This window comes from Perca flavescens, chromosome 7, assembly GCF_004354835.1.
Source record: "Perca flavescens isolate YP-PL-M2 chromosome 7, PFLA_1.0, whole genome shotgun sequence".
Taxonomy (NCBI): Eukaryota; Metazoa; Chordata; class Actinopteri; order Perciformes; family Percidae; genus Perca; species Perca flavescens.
Window position 1 is genome coordinate 9,150,972 of NC_041337.1, and position 19,889 is coordinate 9,170,860.

General features: G+C 44.4%; 1 protein-coding gene across 1 annotated transcript in view; it reads right to left on the reverse strand.

Annotated features, from left to right (window-relative positions):
• Positions 1 to 19,889, reverse strand: part of plxna2 (plexin A2) — a 212,695-nt gene that overhangs the window by 129,351 nt on the left and 63,455 nt on the right. The window contains exon 5 of the mRNA XM_028582483.1: positions 693 to 827. Within this exon, the coding sequence (XP_028438284.1) occupies positions 693 to 827 (135 nt within the window). The remainder of the gene's footprint in view (positions 1 to 692; positions 828 to 19,889) is intronic.

Sequence of the window (19,889 nt, forward strand, 5' to 3'; positions counted from 1 at the left end):
TGCATCGCGATGCGGATGTGGACGACAGGCGTCGGCTGCATTCAGGAAGCGTCTTTTTTTTTTTTTTTTTTTTTTTTGCTTTTTTAAGGGCAGATACAATACAAAGGGGAGTTCATATGTATCTGACTGCTTGAAGATTCACAACCCTACTCAGTATGTCAGCTGCACTGATGGCCATCGGCTGCTTTCCTCCCTCCCTCCCGCCCCGCAATGCTGTGTCACTTCATTAGAAGTGAGAAAGGATGACCTTGCACTCGGGTCTTTTTTTTTTTTTTTTTGCTCAGTGTCTCTCTTTACTCCAAGTCATACACTGCAGCTGTCCCCCTTTCCCTCATCACTCTTCCTCTTATACTCTACCTCAGCCAGCCAGCCGGCAAGAGCACTTCATCTCTCTCTCTCTCTCTCTACCTTGTCTTTCTATTTCTTTCTCTTTCCCTGCCCTCATTGTTCTCCTTCATTATCAAAAGCTGTCACAGTGTCCCCCGCTGTGCCACCCAGGTTATATATAGCTAACAGAGGGTGGCGGTGGTGGTGATGCTGAGAGGTGGGCCATCTTGGGCCCTGCAGGAGCACACACACACCCACCCACCCACCCAAAAGACACACTTAAAACCATCCATTTTCTTGCACGAGGGCACTTGTATATAACTAGCGACCAGAGGTTTGCACGCATGCGTCTTTCCAACACCTACCTGTCTCTCAGACATGACGTAGAGGTAGTTGCGGTCGAGAGAGAAGGCCATATCTCGCAGGACTGGGCTGCCGTCCTTGATGACCGATATCGTCTCGTACTGGACACCGCCGTGAGGAGGCCCGTCGACGCGGATCTGAGAAAACACAGAGCACACACAGGTCCGTGATTGCTATTTATATCAGTACGACAGCAGGGGTGGGAAAACAGACGAAGGATGATTGACAGGGATGTCAGACGTGGGTGAAACAATATTTGCAAAACAATCTATCGTTATCATTTAGCTACACTTGGAGATTCAGTGAAAGAGTGAAGCATTAGGGCTGATCGATTGACTTTTAAATGCTTTCTTTTTTAATTCCCCAAAAATGTGTGGCACTCATTGTATGATTTCATGTCAGCCCACTTTGATTCCATATAGGAACAAGTGTTCAGAATGATGTGCAGATATTATTAAACCTTGGTGAAACCTTAGCTCTGTTTTCCTTTCCTCTCTCTCCTGATGAGTGATGTATTCCCTCAGAGAAGCTTTAAACTTGAGGCCAAGACCACCTTACTACAAAAACAGTGGAAAAGCCTTCTAATGACTTCGAGGATGATCCGAGGTACGTGACCCCCCCTCCCTAACCCAAATGGTCCTCCGCCAGCCCTGTTTCTTCTTTATTCAGCAGATCCTCATTGGACAAAAATATAACCGGGACAGTAAATCTTGAGGGGCAGCGTGGGTTTTTTTTTGTGATGCTGGGCGTGAGAGATGTCTCTGTGATGTCACTAGGCCCTCTTCCACCCATGAAAGCTGATGACTCTATCATCTGTCCCAGACCTGCCTGCCTCCCTCCACCCAAACATTCATCTATCTATTCAGATGGTGACGGCACCAAAGAGCAGCCAGACTCTCCATAAAACATCACAGAGGGGAAAGTCAAGGCCATATGTCTGTCAAAAGGAGATCAACTGGGAGGGTGGGAGGGAATGCGAGCAAACGTGCACCAGGGCCGCATAATATATCGCTTTTCTATCGCCGTCGAGATATAAACTTGCGCGATAAACGCGTTGGGAAATGGTTGAACGAGAGTATCAGTAGGAAACTTTGAAACTCATTCTATTTCAGTGGTGCCTTTTATGTTCAATTCAATGTTTAATAGAAGAATGTTAGAAATTATTATTTCATTTTATTTTTTTAAATCCACAAGCAATTGCTATATTTTAGCAAATACCGAAAGCAGCAGAAAGGCAGAACTGAGTACACTTTACTATCTGTTTGTATCGCAAGTAATATAGTTATCGCGATTTTCTCCAACGTTATTGCTTATCGCATATTTTCCTCATACCGTACAGCCGTAATGTACACACACACACACACACACACACACACACACACACACACACACACACACACACACACACACACAAACACACACACACACACACAGGGCTTTGTGTATGCGTGAGTAAAACTGCTGGATGGTAAATTAGAAGAAACAGCATCTTAGTTCACACAAAGCCCCAGAGCTTTGCCTTCAAAGCCTGAAGGTTAGCCGAGTACAGGACAGCAGGCGGCACAGTTAAGGGGCAGAGCTCAAACGTGGTTGAGCGTCCCAGGGCTGACCTACGTCTGACCCTGGCGGGCTAATCCAAACATCGAAAAAGAGGACATATGTGAAAACCATATGTAGGAGGGGAGAAAGGCAGGATGTGGGGGCCGTGCCAGTCTTCATCTGGTTACTGACACAGCAGTGTGATGGGAGACCTCAGCAAATACGCTCATCCATAAAGCATGCTGAAGCACGGCCAGACCAGCGCTGTTCTCTTCACCACTGTTTAAGTGTGGGTGTTGTGTGTGTGTGAGTGCGTTTTTGTGTGTGTGCACCCGTAGGAGCAGTATGTCATGCTGTGCTGTGTGTCCAAGCAGGCCGCCACTAGGGATCACAAGATAACCTGACCTTCCCCCCCCCTGCACGCCTGCAGTTCATCTGAATTTAGATCGCTATCACACACACACACACACACACACACACACACACACACACACACACACACACACACACACACACACACACACACACACACACACACACACACACACACACACACACAGAGTGTCTCACCACTGTCCAGGGGCCCCTAAATTCTCATTTGGCCAGAAACACACACTCAAACAAACAGCTGTCTTTGAGAGTGTCCAGGACAGAACCTCTACTCTGCAGGCAGGGGTATAACACGTTGTTACACACTACAACAAAAGCCCTTACCAGGCAGAGCAATTACCAAACAGTTAGTCTCGCATTGCCAGACCTATCTCCACAGCGCTGCGGAGTAAGGTCTGGCTACACCACACATACATTCAGGGATAGGAGAAAAAAAAACACTCTGGGTTGTTTACATTTCTTTAAACCAATCCCAATCGTCTTGGGCGGCGGTAAGCTCCGAACGCAGCGACGGTGGCTCTGCTAAATAGTCTCTGGAAGGAACTTGTTTTGCACTCTGCAAAAGAAAACGCCATATACAATTTTAATCAAGTTAACTGTTCACACAATACAGTAATATACCAGTGTATCGCCATGTGTACTTTGTCCATAACAATCCCTAGCAATCGGTCCCAAAACGCCAATTAAACGAGTAAATATAAATTCTCCGAAAGAACCAAGCAGGCCTGTCTTGTTGCACGGTCTATTTTTCTTCTAAACTCGCCATGTTCAGTGTGAAGCTTGCTAGCTCGAAGTCTGCTGTTGTTTCCCCCGAAGCGAACGGAGTTTGAGAACGGCAACAAATAGAGGGCGGAAGGTGAGGGACGTGTCAGGCAATCATCCTGGGAATGTACTTCCGTTGATCCAGACTACCACACGGTTAACTATTCCTGTTAAACACATTTAAACAGGAGTGCGGAGGTGTGTACAAAGAGATAAAAAATAAATGACTTTCCCTTTTCCCAGAAATACTGTCCGTTTCTCAGTCTCTGCTTCTTTTGTATGAAAATGTTCTTTATTCCTCGCACAGCTTAGGCTTATGGCTCACACAGAGGAAATGGAATCAACATAACTGACACTCAAGCACTCCAGAAGCACTCGCACTACCCCACCGTGAACACACAAACACACACCCACAGCCGGTCGCTTTTCACATTAAGAAGCTGCTTTTCTACAGCAGCGGTAAATCTCGCAAAGTGCGTTACATTCACACACACACACACACACACACACACACACACACAGACACAAACACACGCCCACAACGTTGTAAGGAAGTGAAGAAATGAGCGTGTGTGTGTGAGGTGGGGGAGTTGAATGTGAGGGACTTTGCAGGCCAGCCTCAACTCTGGGTGGGCGGAAGAGACGGGGGGAAAAAATATAATAAAATAAGAGGGGAAAATGAAAACCCTGAGCAAATAAAATGGAGAAGCCAGTGCTTGGACCAAAAATAATTCTGTCAAAATCTCCATCTCTTCACCCCACTCCCTCAACTCACTCCCACGCCACCTTTCTACTGGCCTACAGTACTGTATCTACCACCTGAGTAAGCGACTCTCAGGCCCAAAACACCCATTTCCTCCGCATCGCTTTACTTTAGCCTGCTCTCTCAGGTATTTAAAGCTATCCCCTGTCTGCCCCGTTTGACCCTGCATTATTTATCAGGCTAGGTGAGAAGGCTGCTAACAGGTTGGATTCATACCCACAAGCCCCTCCGACAATATTACCGCGCCTCTATTTTAGGAGGACCCATTCGCTGAAACAGACCCCTGGTGCCCCAGAGAGCTGGCCTTGGTTCTGCCTAGTCTAACACGGTCCCCCATTTCAACAGCGCAGCCATTAGCTGGCCTCTCTCTATCACCAGCGTCGGGGAGCTGCAGCCCAGTAAAGTGAGGAGGGCGGAAAAAAGGTGAAGATGGATGAGAGTGTTGAAAAACATTCTAAGTGTACCCCCGGGGGCACCACGGCCTTTGTAGTTCATATTTGTGCAAAGAAAAAAAACAAAAAACTGTGCCGTCTTGAATGTCAAAAAAATGATGATCAGAAATTCACAACATTCACACGTGGCATACACTAGCCTTCATATACACACAAATCCAAACAGACTGGAGAACTGAGGACAGAAATAAATGTCCCCGGGCATCACTGAGTGGGAGGCCTTCATAATCTGCTAGCTATAAATCCTGGAGCACACCATGTTTAGTTTTCAAAATCCAAACCACTTTCACATAACTTTGGACTGCATTTTCTTAACAGGATTTTCTTTTTTTGAAATGCTACCTGTGACAAAGTGGGTGAGCCATCACCATTTGTTCCATGGATGGATTTCTTCCCGTGCTAGTCACTTGTTTGTTTAGCCAAAGTTCCATCTTTATTCTGTAGCATTGTAAGATATGGGGGTGGCAGTGGCTCAGTCTGTAGGGAGTTGGGTTGGGAACCGGAGGGTCGCTGGTAGCTGCTGCTGGAAAGGTGCCAGTTCACCTCCTGGCCGCTGCCAAGGTGCTCTTGAGCAAGGCACCGAACCCTCAACTGCTCAGGGCGCCTGTCCATCGACAGCTGCAGCCCCCTCCCTCTGACAACTCTCCATCTGTGCATGTACAGGACCTGAGCATGTGTGTGTATTTCAGGCCTGTGTGTTCTAACAACAGAGTGAAAACATTTCAACATAATTTCCCTTGCGGGATTAATAAAGTATAAATTATTATTATCATCATCCCAGGTATTGTTTAATAACTTGTTTTGTTTATTGATTTAATCTTTAGGTTTCTCGAATTAAATGTTTTCTTTCTTCTGAATCTCTCACTCACCGTGCTTTCCAGGAATTAAGGCACAAACACATAATATTTTCGTGCGACATTTCCTCGCACTTGACCCTTAAAAAGGACATGATGTCACATTTCTAATGTGGGCAATAAATAAACATTGATTAGAGCAATCACACATTCACAAGCAGTGTATAAGAGAGGCGCTAGAGTCTACAAATGTGCCGGAGCCGGCTGGAGATCGTAGCAGAACAGGAAACTCAAGGCCACACCCCCCCTCCCGCCCCCCTCCTCAATAGCATTTAAAGCTACAGACACAGAAATGGCACATCCTAAAGAAAGCTCATTGTGGGACTAGCTCTAGTGGCTGTAATTCTGCACCAAGGCTGAATTTCGGGAATGAGACTTCAGATACAGTATTAGGGGACCACTAAGGTCTATATAAAAGAGACTTCAGATACAGTATTAGGGACCACTAAGGTCTATATAAAAGAGACTTCAGATACAGTATTAGGGGACCACTAAGGTCTATATAAAAGACTTCAGATACAGTATTAGGGGACCACTAAGGTCTATATAAAAGACTTCAGATACAGTATTAGGGGACCACTAAGGTCTATATAAAAGAGACTTCAGATACAGTATTAGGGGACCACTAAGGTCTATATAAAAGAGACTTCAGATACAGTATTAGGGGACCACTAAGGTCTATATAAAAGAGACATCAGATACAGTATTAGGGGACCACTAAGGTCTATATAAAAGAGACTTCAGATACAGTATTAGGGGACCACTAAGGTCTATATAAAAGAGACTTCAGATACAGTATTAGGGACCACTAAGGTCTATATAAAAGAGACTTCAGATACAGTATTAGGGGACCACTAAGGTCTATATAAAAGAGACATCAGATACAGTATTAGGGACCACTAAGGTCTATATAAAAGCATCCAAAAAACAGCATGCCATGGGACCTTTAAGGGAGTTCTTGGTCAGTTGAGAAGGAAGGACATCTGTACAGCTGTGAGTAGGCTGTGTTAGGTTACCTTTAGTTGATTTGAGTTGTTTTCTCAGTTAAGCCAAATTTGCATTTTTGTTTGTCCTGTTCATTATTTTTCCGACATTAACCACAGGAAAAATGTTTTGCTGTGGACTGCCATGTTTGGAATGACTTAAAATAATGTGTTTTTATGAAACAACTCAAAGTGACCGAAAGTGATGTCTTTAGTGGTTGTCCTGAAAACTTTATTTTTTCAATACTGAATATTTTGACATTACACCTGACTGCTTAGAGCAGCACAAGTGGAGTCCTACAACATTGTCACAGCATTCAGAAAGGCTGGCTAAATGCATTCAATCACGTTTGTTACATTTCTTTCCTAATTTCCGTAATTAAAAGCTGAGTATTATTAATATACATGTGCATTTTCGTTTTCTTAGAAAATATAAGAATTTAGTTTTGGTGCTAAAAACTTTTCGGTTATGTTCGTGAAAGCAACAGCCTCAATGTAAACAATGTATTGAATAACTATATTTTACTACTCATGAGATGGGGCAAAGTTCCCAGCTGCCACATCCTGCAAAAAAAAAAAAAAAAAAAAAAAATGAACTTTTGTTTCTATGTATAAACTTAAAGTACCTAGTCAGGCATAAGCGAGCGGGAGGTGGGGGGGGGGCGGGGGTTTGGCCAGCAGGGAAGCCATGGCTGCGGCATCAGAGGCCTCCCCTTGTGGCTACAAGGGCCTGTGCCAGTGGGGGAGCTTTTGATCAGACCATGTAAGCACCCCGGAAAAACGTTTGAAGATTGACCAAACTCCAATTCAAACTGCCCTTCTCCCTCTTTTCTCTTTCTGTTTCTCTCCCTTGGTCTCACTGGGTTTGAACATTATGCCAGACACAGGATCCCCAACCGTGTGAGTCTGTGTGAAGCAATTTGTTGAGTGAAAACTGCTGAATAAATCCACGGTAAACGTGCATCAAATGTGTGTTTACATTGCAATGTGCCGTTTAGAGATAAAAAGAAAAGGGAAACGATAAAACTGCAAGTCTCCCCCCTATAGATGCCGTTATGCAACAAAATGCTAAATGATCAGTTTCCAAATTGTATAATCCTACACTGTAAGAGAAGCAACTGAGACAGAAAAATGAGTGTTTAAATTTAGCTGTAAAAGCAAAACACATCATGTGAGGGATGATTTGCTGATTTACTGATTTGGTCTCTGTTTTACAGCTTGTCTCAATTTTAAAAGAACGTTTCTCCGTTAATGGCCACAGCTGCGAACTATTACCTGAGAGCTGCTTTTCTTTTCAGATTTGGAAACAAAAAGCTACAGTATTTTCTAACCTTAGCCTTGAGGGAGGTTAGCCTCTCTGAAACAGGACGCGCATGTATCCAGGCAGCTGCCTGCCAACACCAACACAGAGCCTTCTGAAGGTGTACATTATTTTACCACTGGCAGAGCAGACTGTAACCTACGCATTGGCAACCTTTACCAAACCACAATGTGCGGCACACTCCAACACCTTGTACCAGGATAGGATTAAGTCAAATGGTTGGTCTTCCACCTACACCATGTACCAGAATAGCATAATAGGAGTTGATTTTAGGGAGATTGTGCTTTTGTGGCAGATATTAAGTAACACATTGTGCTCAACGTGAGAAAGAAAATGGGGAGGGAAAGTTGAACTCCCCTAAATCACCTATCTGGCAGCTATCTCCTGCATCTACGCTACTCCAGTTCACCGGTGTTGGATGTTGAAGCGATAGGCATTGCCTTTATCTGGCTGATCCCAAGCACTGGATTAGATTCTGTGAAAGAACACCGCCGCTGCCACGGCCGCACAGTTTTTCTTCGTCTCAACGCAATGACCACTGAGGAAAAATGGAGCTTTGTAGCGAAGTGGGGTCATGCCGACTGAAAAAGACACAGGTCAGAGCGATCTGACAAAGACCATGATAAACCTTATTCAATCAAATCCAATATGGCTGATGGGACCAATCTTAGCCTCAGTAAATGGCCTCGAATTGGATGTTGAGATTGGTCTGTACCTTGGGCCAGATGACAGGCGACAGACTGCTGACAGTATTTTAAGAGCCAGTGAAGCTTGTCAGGAGGCATGCGTGATTTGAAAAGCTTTTGTGACAGCCGGGGGCTCTCATCAAAATCGCTTTTGCATTGCAAGCACAACTTTGAGGAAGAAAAAAAAAGACATTTTCCTACATACTTGTAAGTTGTCCTTTGCTTTAAACCCCTCCAAAGTAAATGGACTGCATTTTTATGTAGCGTGTTTTCTAGTCTTAACATCTCCTCCAAGCGCTTTACACAGTACAGGCACCATCACAGACACACACACACACACACACACACACACACACACACACACACACACACACACACACACACACACACACACACACACACACACACACACACACACACACACACACACACACACACGCACACGCACACACACAGTGGTGGCAGAGGCTGCCACACAAGGTGCCTCCTGCTCATCAGATAAAGATTCATGCACATTCACACAGGATCAGGAGCAACTTGGGGTTCAGAGTCTTGCCCAAGGACACTTCAACATGTAGGCTGCTGGATCGAACCACCAACCTTTCGATTGGTAGACGACCGCTCTACTACCGCCCCAAAAGTGAACATTCACTGGTGTGTGACAGTCTTTCTGCACATGTATGTGACTTGGATGTTGGGGGAGACGGGTGGCGCTATGGTATGAGGTGTACTGTCCACCCCCCTGGAGATGGATGTATAATGTTCAGCCTAGGACGAAGTCAGTCCCTTTGGGCGCGAGTTGGGGCTGCATCAGGGTGAGTGGACTGGAAGTATGAGTCACCCTGGGGAGGGCGCGGGAGGGATTTATCACCCACACACCAGAAGTCAGACACCAGCGAGACGCACCAATTCATTCCTTATTTCCTCTGTTAACAAGAGAATAGAGGCACACACACATGAATGTCTGCCCGTACACACGAGTGCACGGCTCATGGATGAACATAAATGGCATTCTAACACACACACACACACACACACACACACACACACACACACACACACACACACACACACACACACACACACACACACACACACACAGGCTGTATTCGACAGTTGGGGGAACACTGTGTACCAGCCAGGCTCACCATCTCTATCTATTTGCATGTCTGTCCTGAAAACTCTGCTTGAAATTTAGCAGACTGCTATTGTCTTTCTTTACTTCAGGTGGAATGGGTACACGCTATTCAGCTGCCTATGTGTGTGTTTCTCTCTCTTCCTCTCGCTTTCTTTCTGCGCGCACTGGGAGAAAACATGGAGCCTCTCTCCGCCTCGATAACGCATCTAATCCATCACCGGTGTCAGGCTGAAGAATTCTGGTGTCAGTAGCGAGCGGCACGTAGAAATGTGCTGTGGGGATATGTGTGTGTGTGTGTGATGGCTCCCACATCCTAGCACGCCAGCTCTATTGTTCCTGTTTTTCAATATAAGCTCCCATAAGGCTTATGTTAGCCTGCTTGCCTATATGTGTCACTTCCCATTGGACAGACAGAGGTCCAAGAGGCCTCTCTGTGGTGATGGAGGAAAGGGACCACGAGGAAAGACAGGGAGAGAGCGAAGAAGGGAGAGAAAAAGAAAATGGACAGATGTAGAGATTGGAGGAAATGTAAGGGACATTCATAGGGATGGAGGGGCAAGACAGGGGCAAATGAAAGAAACAGACACAGGGATCAAGACAAAGACTCCCCTCTGCACGCAAGTGTAATTCTCTCCCTAACCTGCTCATTTGGCGGCACAATATCTTCTAAAATGACCGAGGCCTTAGTCAATACAAGGCAATTACTTCATATTTTTGGCCAGGCACCATCAAGCCTATTGATTTGCCTCTCTGCTCCCCATACAAAGCAGTTAACCCTCTCCTATACTACATCTTTCCTTATCTGATTGGAAAGAAAATGAGACCGTACCCAACAAATCACACATGATGGACCATTCAAATTGCCATTTTTTTTTTATCATCATTGATTGTCAATGAATATCGAAAGCAAACATCCTATTAAACTGAATCCCAGCGAGTCCTAACAACCAATCTTCCGCCTCTATAACGGCTCTACCCAAGTCTCGTTCAATTCAGTTTTAGTTCTGTAATATTGCCATCTCTCTCGGTCACATAACTTACAACCCTAAACATGATTATATCAGCGTTTTCCCCCGTTTGCCCCCCGAGTCAAATAGAAAGCAGAGACCGCGGCATGCATTACGGGTCTGTGGTAGGATGAGATCAGACCTTAACTCTAATCAGCCCAAACACACATATTAGGCACAGCAGCACACAATGTGAGGCCTATATTTAGCTCTGCATTAAAACACTGCACAAGGGCCAGCGTGCCGGGGATGGACGCAGGCCAAGAAGGTTCAGAGAGAGCAAAAGCGGAGGGATGTGGCGGTGTGGGAGGGATTTTCTGCTTAGCCCTCGAAAAAGGAGTTCGCCAGTTGGGAGAAGCAACTCTTCCTACTCAACTGGCCCTTGAACATTGAGAGAAAACTGGTTTGCATACACAAACTGAATAGCTGACACCACGCTGAGTTCCCCTTTATAAGCTGACCCGACTGAAGAAAGAGAGAGGAACAGAGAGAGCTAACAGAGAGAGAGAGAGAGAGAGAGAGAGATGCGGTGGATTATACAGAACGGAAAAGAAGGATGTTCGAAGAGTAGGAATGAAAAATTGGCAAAGTGTAAAGGGCAGGCTAGAAAAGGACTCAGCCCTTTGGCTGCTTCCGACAGCGACACAGCAGCATTCACACTTCGACCCTGGTGATGATAACTACTTAGCCCTAGCTGAGGGTTAATGTTCACAATATATGACATCAAGAGAAAACATGTGCTTAAACGATTATTCAAAAAAAAAGGCCACAAGCTAACACAAGCACTTATATTTAATAATTCCATGTTATTATGTAAAAAAGAAATCTCTTAACAAAAGTCTGACTTCTAATAACGGAGCCTTCTATCCAGGGAAAATGATGCTTCAAAAGTGGAGCTCTTTGCTTCTATGATGTACGTGTTGAAGGAAGAAAGAAAAGCTATACTTATTTTACTTGAGTAAATAAGCAAAGGACAAAGCAATCACACGACTATTACAAGCAGCCCACGGAGCCAATGCACTGATGGTTAGACAAAAGCTATTACAGGAATGTCAAACAGCCAGAACCAGAAGGAAATATCACACCTCCTGCTTTCTCCCTCGGCATACTTCAAAGTAGATCACAAGGATTTGCGAATCAAAAAGTAGCTCAGAAAAGGTTCAGGTGAGGGGCAAATTAGCTGAAATTGTTTCAATTTCTCCCAAAGGATTTGGGAGATTTAAATGTGGTACAAGATTGGCAGGTAGAATTGAGATACTGGGAAATTATCGCCAGCGGGATCCGCGCAGCAAATGAGAATATAAAAGCACTTCAATCATGCCCACCTTTTACACCTGTAATGTGTGTGTGCAGCTTGAGTAACCTCCCTATAGGTTTCATGCTGTGGTTGATATAACGGCGATGTATTTGCCAGCGGTGAGTGAGCATGCTATTGATAAATGTAGTAGATCGCTATGGGGCTTTGACACTCATTAAAGTCTTCATCAAGGCCACATTAATGCAGGCCCTCTATGACATGTAATGAGACATGAGCGCGGCGAGAAGCAGAGGACATAACGAAAGGTGAGAAACGCTGAGGTAGAAGTTTAGATGTCGATTTCGGGTCCGATCACAAAAACAATGAAATTGAGAAAAACGATCATTTTGCACATCACGTTTTGCAAGTAAACTCTTATTCTGTCTTGTGTTCTTTCGCCTCCTCCCGGAGGCTGAACTCACTCAGCCAATAGGCAGCGAGGTCCTGTTTGTGGTATCTAGGGGGATTTATAAAGCAGCGGGAGTCAAGATGGCGGAGGGAGAGAAGCAGCGCTTGGTGAGCAAGAAGGGAGCAAATTCCGATGTCACTGTTTTTTTTAAGTTCATTAAATGCAACGTCTTTCCAAAAGTCAATGACTAATCGGTTAAATAATTGTGATTGCAATATTGACCAAAATAATAGTGATTATGATTTTTTGGGGGGGCTTTTCCACCTTTAATTGATAGCACAGCTAGGTGAGAAAGGGGAGAGAGAGGGGAAGACATGCAGGAAATTGTCACAGGTCGGATTTGAACCCTGGACCGTCGAGGCATAAGCCTCTCAGTATACGTATGTGCACCTGCTCTATCCACTGACCCACCCCGGTCACAAGTGATTATGATTTTTTTTTACATAATCGAGCAGCCCTAGGTAGAATTGAGAGTTGCAAGCATATATAACACAGAAAGATGGATACATGGAGAGATAACAAGAGAAAGATTTATACATTGGAGCAAGATTATGTTGATCAGTCAATAAGTCATTGTCTTTTTTTGTACTGTGCTTGCAAGTTTTTTTTTTCTTGTTAGATTTCCTGTTAGTTAAATTCAGTTACCGTAAAAGCTTGTTTTTTTTCTTCTTTTAATTATGAATTCCATTTAATCCCACATTTTTTTCCCACAAAAAACCTACACGCACAGGTGTTTATCACACAAACACATCATAATCTCAATCAGAACAGAGAGCACCACAATTGTCATTTATCAATTAAGACATCAGATGAATTTAAAAGACTGATACAGAGGTAAGAAACAAGTACTTGGTAATTGGTCGTGTGATGAGGCCATGACATCACGTCATCAAACACCATAAATCCAACCCATACCACATACAGCTCCACAGAGATGGATGCCGCCACCTTTCACCTCCTGTTATCTCTAACCTACCAAGTTCCCAGCAGCTATTGAATATAATTAGAGCGCCTTCACAAAGAGACGAGGGTATAAGATGGACACCACACTGTGAACCTTTAACCTCTTACGGCCAACACACACAAAGTGAGGTGGGGGGGTTATCCAATCAGTCCTTAGCAGGGAGGCAGTGATGCTACTGATGAGTTGGGGGTGGCGGGGTAGGGGGGATTGGATTGTCTGACCCCATTCAGCATGCTCACAAGAAAAGCAGGCCAAAACCCCTGTGCTGGACAAGGGTTGCCATGGTAACCTTTCTCCCCTTGGGCACGATGTCAGCGGGGAATCAACTGAGTGTGTGTGTGTGTGTGTGTGTGTGTGTGTGTGTGTGTGTGTGTGTGTGTGTGTGTGTAGATATGCTTGCAGATATAAAAAACTGTTATGTCACCCCTATTGTTGAGGCTATCTTTGGCTCAGCTCAGGATGAACTGGTTAAGAGAGTGTGTGTGCTGATCGTTTTTAGTTTCTGTCCTTCGAGGGACTTTTGGTTGCTTCACCGTTGGTTTCCCCCAGTGGGAACGCGCGGTAACATCAGCGGGCCAGGAAACAGCAGCATTCCAGCACAAACACTCTCTTAGGATCCAAACAGGACGTCGGGTCACGACTCTAGTTAAACCTGATTTATCTCCACAGGTTAACAGCTTTTTGGTGCCGTTACAACAACCAACATTGTGACGTTGGTATCAGCCCACACATTTATTTTGCTCCTTAACATTTTCCATTTTTGGAATAACATAATCATTCGAGAATTTGAGGAAATCTTTCAATTGATGCAATCTAAGTTTGATCGGCACCACACGCGTAGAAATATAACGTCAGAAATTAGTATTAATAATTATTAATTGATTTAAAAGAAATACATAGTGTCATCGTGCGTGCATTTTACACATTATTTATACCCCACTTGTTTATTTCACAAAGAAACCATGTTTGAAATCATTTTCATCAATACTTTCTCAGACTTTCTCTCCGACCCTTTGAAAGACATGAGTAAAAACTGTCTACAATAAGGTGATGAAATAGCCTCCTTAATACTGCAACCTGTGCAACACAACATCTTATATTGTTTGAAATGCAATATGAGTAAGCCTTTATTGGATTTATTTTATTACCACAGTGCTGTATAATTGATGCTATGCTATACCTATTAATGATTAATGTGCGTGCCTGTATATTTGGGTCTGTGTGGTCTAATTGCCCAGCCAATGAGATCAATGTACTTAGCAATTCAATGTTTTTGAGGGCAATGCACATGGACGGCAAATCACTAATTGAATTAATAAAAAATAGCTTTACTGTACACAAATAATTCAACTCTGTAAAGTATGACTAAGCAAGCATGTGTAATGCTGTCTGCACATAAAACAGGCTAATGACTTTCAGGCATATTCGTTCTACAGTATGTGAGAGCAGTAAACAAGGCCTTGATTGATTAGTCTGCTAATTAGAAAACACTGTGAAGAATGACTTATGATTTTTGTGCTCTCAACATTTCTGTGCACATTTATGACTTTTTTACGACAAGCAGCACAAACACATCATCAGAAAGGCACATGATGCTTGTATACACAGGGGCTCTGCTGTACTGGCTCCATACTCTGCAGCGGTGTCTCACTATTTGGACATTATACATGCAAAACAGCAACAGGCCTGCGTCTTCCTGTAGACCGGGGGAGCAGAGATACTCATCAGTAGAGACATGTGTTGGTGACAGAGTATCTTCCTTTATCCCAGAAACACACCCACACCCACTCTCCCCCATCCTCTCTCATCCCCTCATAACTCATACACGCGCTCTGAAGCGGCAGGAGGGGAAAACGCTGCGTATGCAGAATAGGCGAGCAGCATGCACGCGGGTCAGAGTAAGTTGAAAAAAGGAGCGAGACAGAGGAGGTAGAGAGGAGCGTGTGTGTCTGTGTGTGTGATGCCAGCACATCTTGTAGTCTATGAATCTTCACTAAAGCTCTTTAAAATTGCCCACCAATCTTGCGTCAGGATTTAATGCCTGCTTCTCTCCAGAAAGGAATAGACCAGCCAGTTAAAGTATGCTAATTCAGTGGCACTAAATACACTGCTTTAAATGTCAACCTTCCATTATTACACACACACACACACACACACAGCCTCAGGACGAGCACAGAATCATAAACATAAACACACACACACACACACACACTCACACACACACACACACACACACACACACACACACACACACACACACACACACACACACACACACAAATCAGGCCCCTGCAACGACACAAGGAATATAAAGACTTATAGATCACAACCACTTTATAAAATCAATATCTGAGTGGACAAAGGATATTAGCAACAAAAGGTGCATTATTACAGCAGCTTTAATCTATTTGAAGGGAGAATGGGTGTGAAAAAGAGATAGATTTGGTGTAGAGAACGGGAGAGAGAACTCGACAGACGAAGATGTAGAGAGAACGAAGATAACAATAGAAGTCAGAGACAGAGAGATACAGTTCAAGTCAGAGCCCGAGTAAAGCAACAGCAAGCGGGAAGCAATCAGCTTGCAAACAGCCAACGAGAAGCCTGGCACTGCTCCCCAACCAAGGGTGACAGCACCATTAATTCTATTAACCCTATTAGTATTCCATCCTCATAGCCTGGCTGGGTCAATACACACCTCCATCACACTGCAAAGCTTCTGCTTCCCTCTTCCATATGCAAAGGGAGCAGTGGAGGCTTCAGGGATGACTGGGTAAATAGAAGCCCAGACTAGCACTTCCCCTGCTCAGGCTGCAGATGACCAGCCAGACCATCTCTGTCTCTGTTACTAATGCTGGAGGACACACAGTGCCATGGGCTAATCAGGTAAGGCATGGGGAAGTGCAGAAATGGATACAAGGTCTCCAATATGTCTGCAAGTCACATTTGGGAAATGGGTAAATATCTTCAAGTTTTTGTTTTTTTAAAGATAATTATTTGGGCATTTTAGCCTTTAATAGACAGGACAGCTGTAGAGAGAGGGGGAAGACATGCAGCAGGTCAGACTCGAACCTTGAGCTGCTGCGTTGAGGACTGAGCCTCTGCATATGGACACCCACTCTACCAGGTGCTAGCTACCCAGGCGCCAAACATCTTCAAGTTTAGGCACACCAGCACTTTTTGAAAGCTAGGTTTATAAAGATGGTATTCATTTCAAAGCGTATGCAGCACATTGTTTGATGAAAAGTAAGACAAGAATTTGCATGCAAATTAAGATTTGAATTTATGAGCAATTAAAGACGTCCATCAACATACTGTATAACAAGTGAGTGTTGCATTGAGAGAGACAAAAAAATCCTTCAAAGGGATAGACTCAAGACATTTTTTGGAAATGCGGGGAAATTCAATGTGCCATTATACTACAATCGCAGAAACACTGCCCACTGCTCACAGAGAACACCGCTAGTGCAAAAATAATAGTAACAATGGACAAAAGCTGTTATTACTTGACTATTGGTGTAACCAACTATAAAAACTCTCTCTTTCTCTTTCCTTCTATCCAAATGACTGCTAAATAAATGCTGATGCTTATGAAATTAAGATAATGTATTGAAGGAAAATAATGAAATCAACCCTTTGGGTCTCCAAACAGGATTGTCTAGCCTTAAAGCTGCTCCGGTGGCGGACTCCAGTCAGAGCAGAGCATGGGAAATGAATGGAGTTGTATGTGGCAGCCTAAAGACAGCCCCACCTCCCATCTTGTTCCCCTCTCCTCCCCATCCGCCTCCAGCTCAGGGTGGGTTAGTGAGTTTGCTAACAGACACTATAGCGTACCAAGTATGTAGGACAGCGCCATTAGGGCATTAGTGCCGGTCAGCAGCCAGCCAGTTTGTGTGTGTGAGTGTGCAGTGAAGAAATTGGAGATGTGCAATAACACCCTGAAGGAGGAGACCCAATCTGATGCTGTGGCTTGATTGGTGCATATTTTAATGATCTAAAAAAAAAAAAATTGGACAGGAAGCAGCAAGGTGCCCCCTAACTTATCAGTTACTGCACCTTGGGGTGTGTTACTGTAGCATGTATAAGTGCAATGCTTCAATGTGGGTTGTGAGTTTGTCTGCACATGCATATGTGTGCGTAAATGGGTGTCTATGCTTTATTCGGCAAGGCATATAACCGCAAAGAATTAAACCAACAAACCCCACACCTTATCCTTTTCCTGCGCTCACACACACACACACACACACACACACACACACACACACACACACACACACACACACACACACACACACACACACACACACACACACACACCCCACTCTATGCTCTAGCCTTGAGCTACAGTGAGAGTGAAAGTATAAAGGCTTGTGACAGCTCTTCCTCCACATATACAGTACAGCTACAGCACTGAGGGGCTATCTCTGCTGTGTCTGGAGCTGAGAGAGGGAGCGAGCATGATCTTTCCTGCTGTCTGGCCTGACTGAATCATGCCCATATTACCTGAGGGATTAGCTATTTCCTCTGTATAAATCCACTTTTGTGAGGTAATGTCTAGCATTAGCAGCGGGGGCCGTAGAGGGTTTTGTTACACTAAAAATCTTCTGCCAAAAAAGCATGCGAGACTACCGTGAAATCCAAAAAGAAAGCATGTTACAGTACAGTGTCGTTTTCTCTCACTCTATCTCGAATCCTCCGGACTGAGGATGAGATCATTCTCCTTAGAGTAAATGTTCGTCTACTTTCACACACAAACGCTTTGAAATTCAAATTTCAAATTCTGAATGAAATTGACACCTTGATTTGAATGTAGCATTCAAATATGAGCTAAGCTGGCAGGTCAGGTACAGGGTGCTTTCTGTTGTTGTTGTTGTCTTTCATTAGCCGTAAGACCCACACCGGACAATACCCGCTTTCTCCATTTTCTCTCTTTTATGAGCTCACCACAGACTCCGGCCAGACGGCTCCATGTTTTGGGTACCACAGTCCAGATCCCCCCCCCAATAACTCTCTGGCTTCCTGTTATGCCGCAACTGGGCTTTCTGTCTCGTTCTGGAAAAATACAACTCTTTTCTTTTCCCCCCTTTCTCTACACGTCTCCCCTCCTTGTTCTTCTTACTGTAAAACCACATAAATGTTTAGGTCAACACACAAACCTAGAGGCTTGTTTTTCCATCTTGGAAGGGACAGAGAGGCGGTATGGGAAGAGTGGAGGCCTTGTGGGAAGGATTCATAGCACATTGATATAATGCGTCTACATTCCCCCCCCCACCCCCCTGACCGCTGCTTACACTCTCTTTGTTCCCCTACAACAAGAGGCAAAATAACTGTGTCCATATGTGGGAAGTAACGAAGAGGAGGAGGGAGGAGGAGAAATGGGGTGTTTGGTACGGTTTTTGGCAGACCCAGGGAGGTATTTTCTCTGTCTTAGAGGGGGCAGACAGTGGATACCCCCTTGAGACACACACAGACACACACCCTCCCTGAAGGGATTGTTAAAAAGAAAAGGTCATAGTGCATTCAAAAGGAGGTGGAGGATAGTTAAGCACTTTATTCACTGTCCCAACTCACTTGGAGTCTGAGAGAGAGAGAGAGAGAGAGAGAGAGACAGAGAGAGAGAGAGAGAGAGAGAGAGAGAGAGAAAGAGCGAAGTGCAGATGGCAGGAGGAATAGTGTACTCATCATCACACACTGTTGTGGTACAACATACGGGCCAGAAAAAAAACAGTGTTAGGATCTCTTTCGGCTGGGTACAGAATATCCCGCTGTACGGAAAAACAATCTGCTCTCTGCAAGTTTTAGCACAGTGTACATAAACTCAATTAAGGCTTAGCGTTGACTATGTAAACAGCAATGTAACGGTCATTTCAGTTTGGTTATTTTACACGAAAAACGGAAAAAAAAGGTTAAGGCTTTGTTATCGGGATTTTTTTAAATTGTGTGGTGTCCCAAGAGGATCGTTTGTATGTATAACGAGTCCTGGGTGTTGATGCAGAGCCGCAGATGTCTTATGTTCTTTCATGTAGGTGTAAAGCCAACGTGGGTTGGGTTGGGTTGGGGGGCTTGAGGTCAAAGGTCACTAAATCCCTTCATAAGCTCTCTCATGTGAAAGAGTGAATGGAGTGCGGTTGGGAGGGTCAAGAGGAAACATTAAATAAGATGGCCATGGTATCACCAACTATTTCCTGCTGGATATAAAGTTAATCCCTCAGATTTAGCCAACAGTGTGTCTTTAACCAGATTAGCTCACCATAATCGGATGAACTTCACTGCAAAGAATTCAGTTTGGTGTCTAGCCATAGATAGTTTCACGACATCAACCAATCCTGTGATTCTATATAAATTACAGTGTCTAATCTACAGTATATAGGTAGGTCCCAGACATCAGCAAAGCCAGGATCACCTACTGTAATCCTCTGAGTGCAGCACAATAGGGAATCATAATCTCAATTCCTTACAAAGGCATGGAGCTGGTGCTGAGCAGATGACGAGTGTGTGTGTGTGTGTGTGTGTGTGTGTGTGTGTGTGTGTGTGCGAGCATAAAAACATTCATACATGCATAAATGGTTTTCAGTCTCTTGGGTGTCTCCTGGTCTGTGCCCCTCCACTGAACACGTGTGTGAGGGTTCAGGCTGAG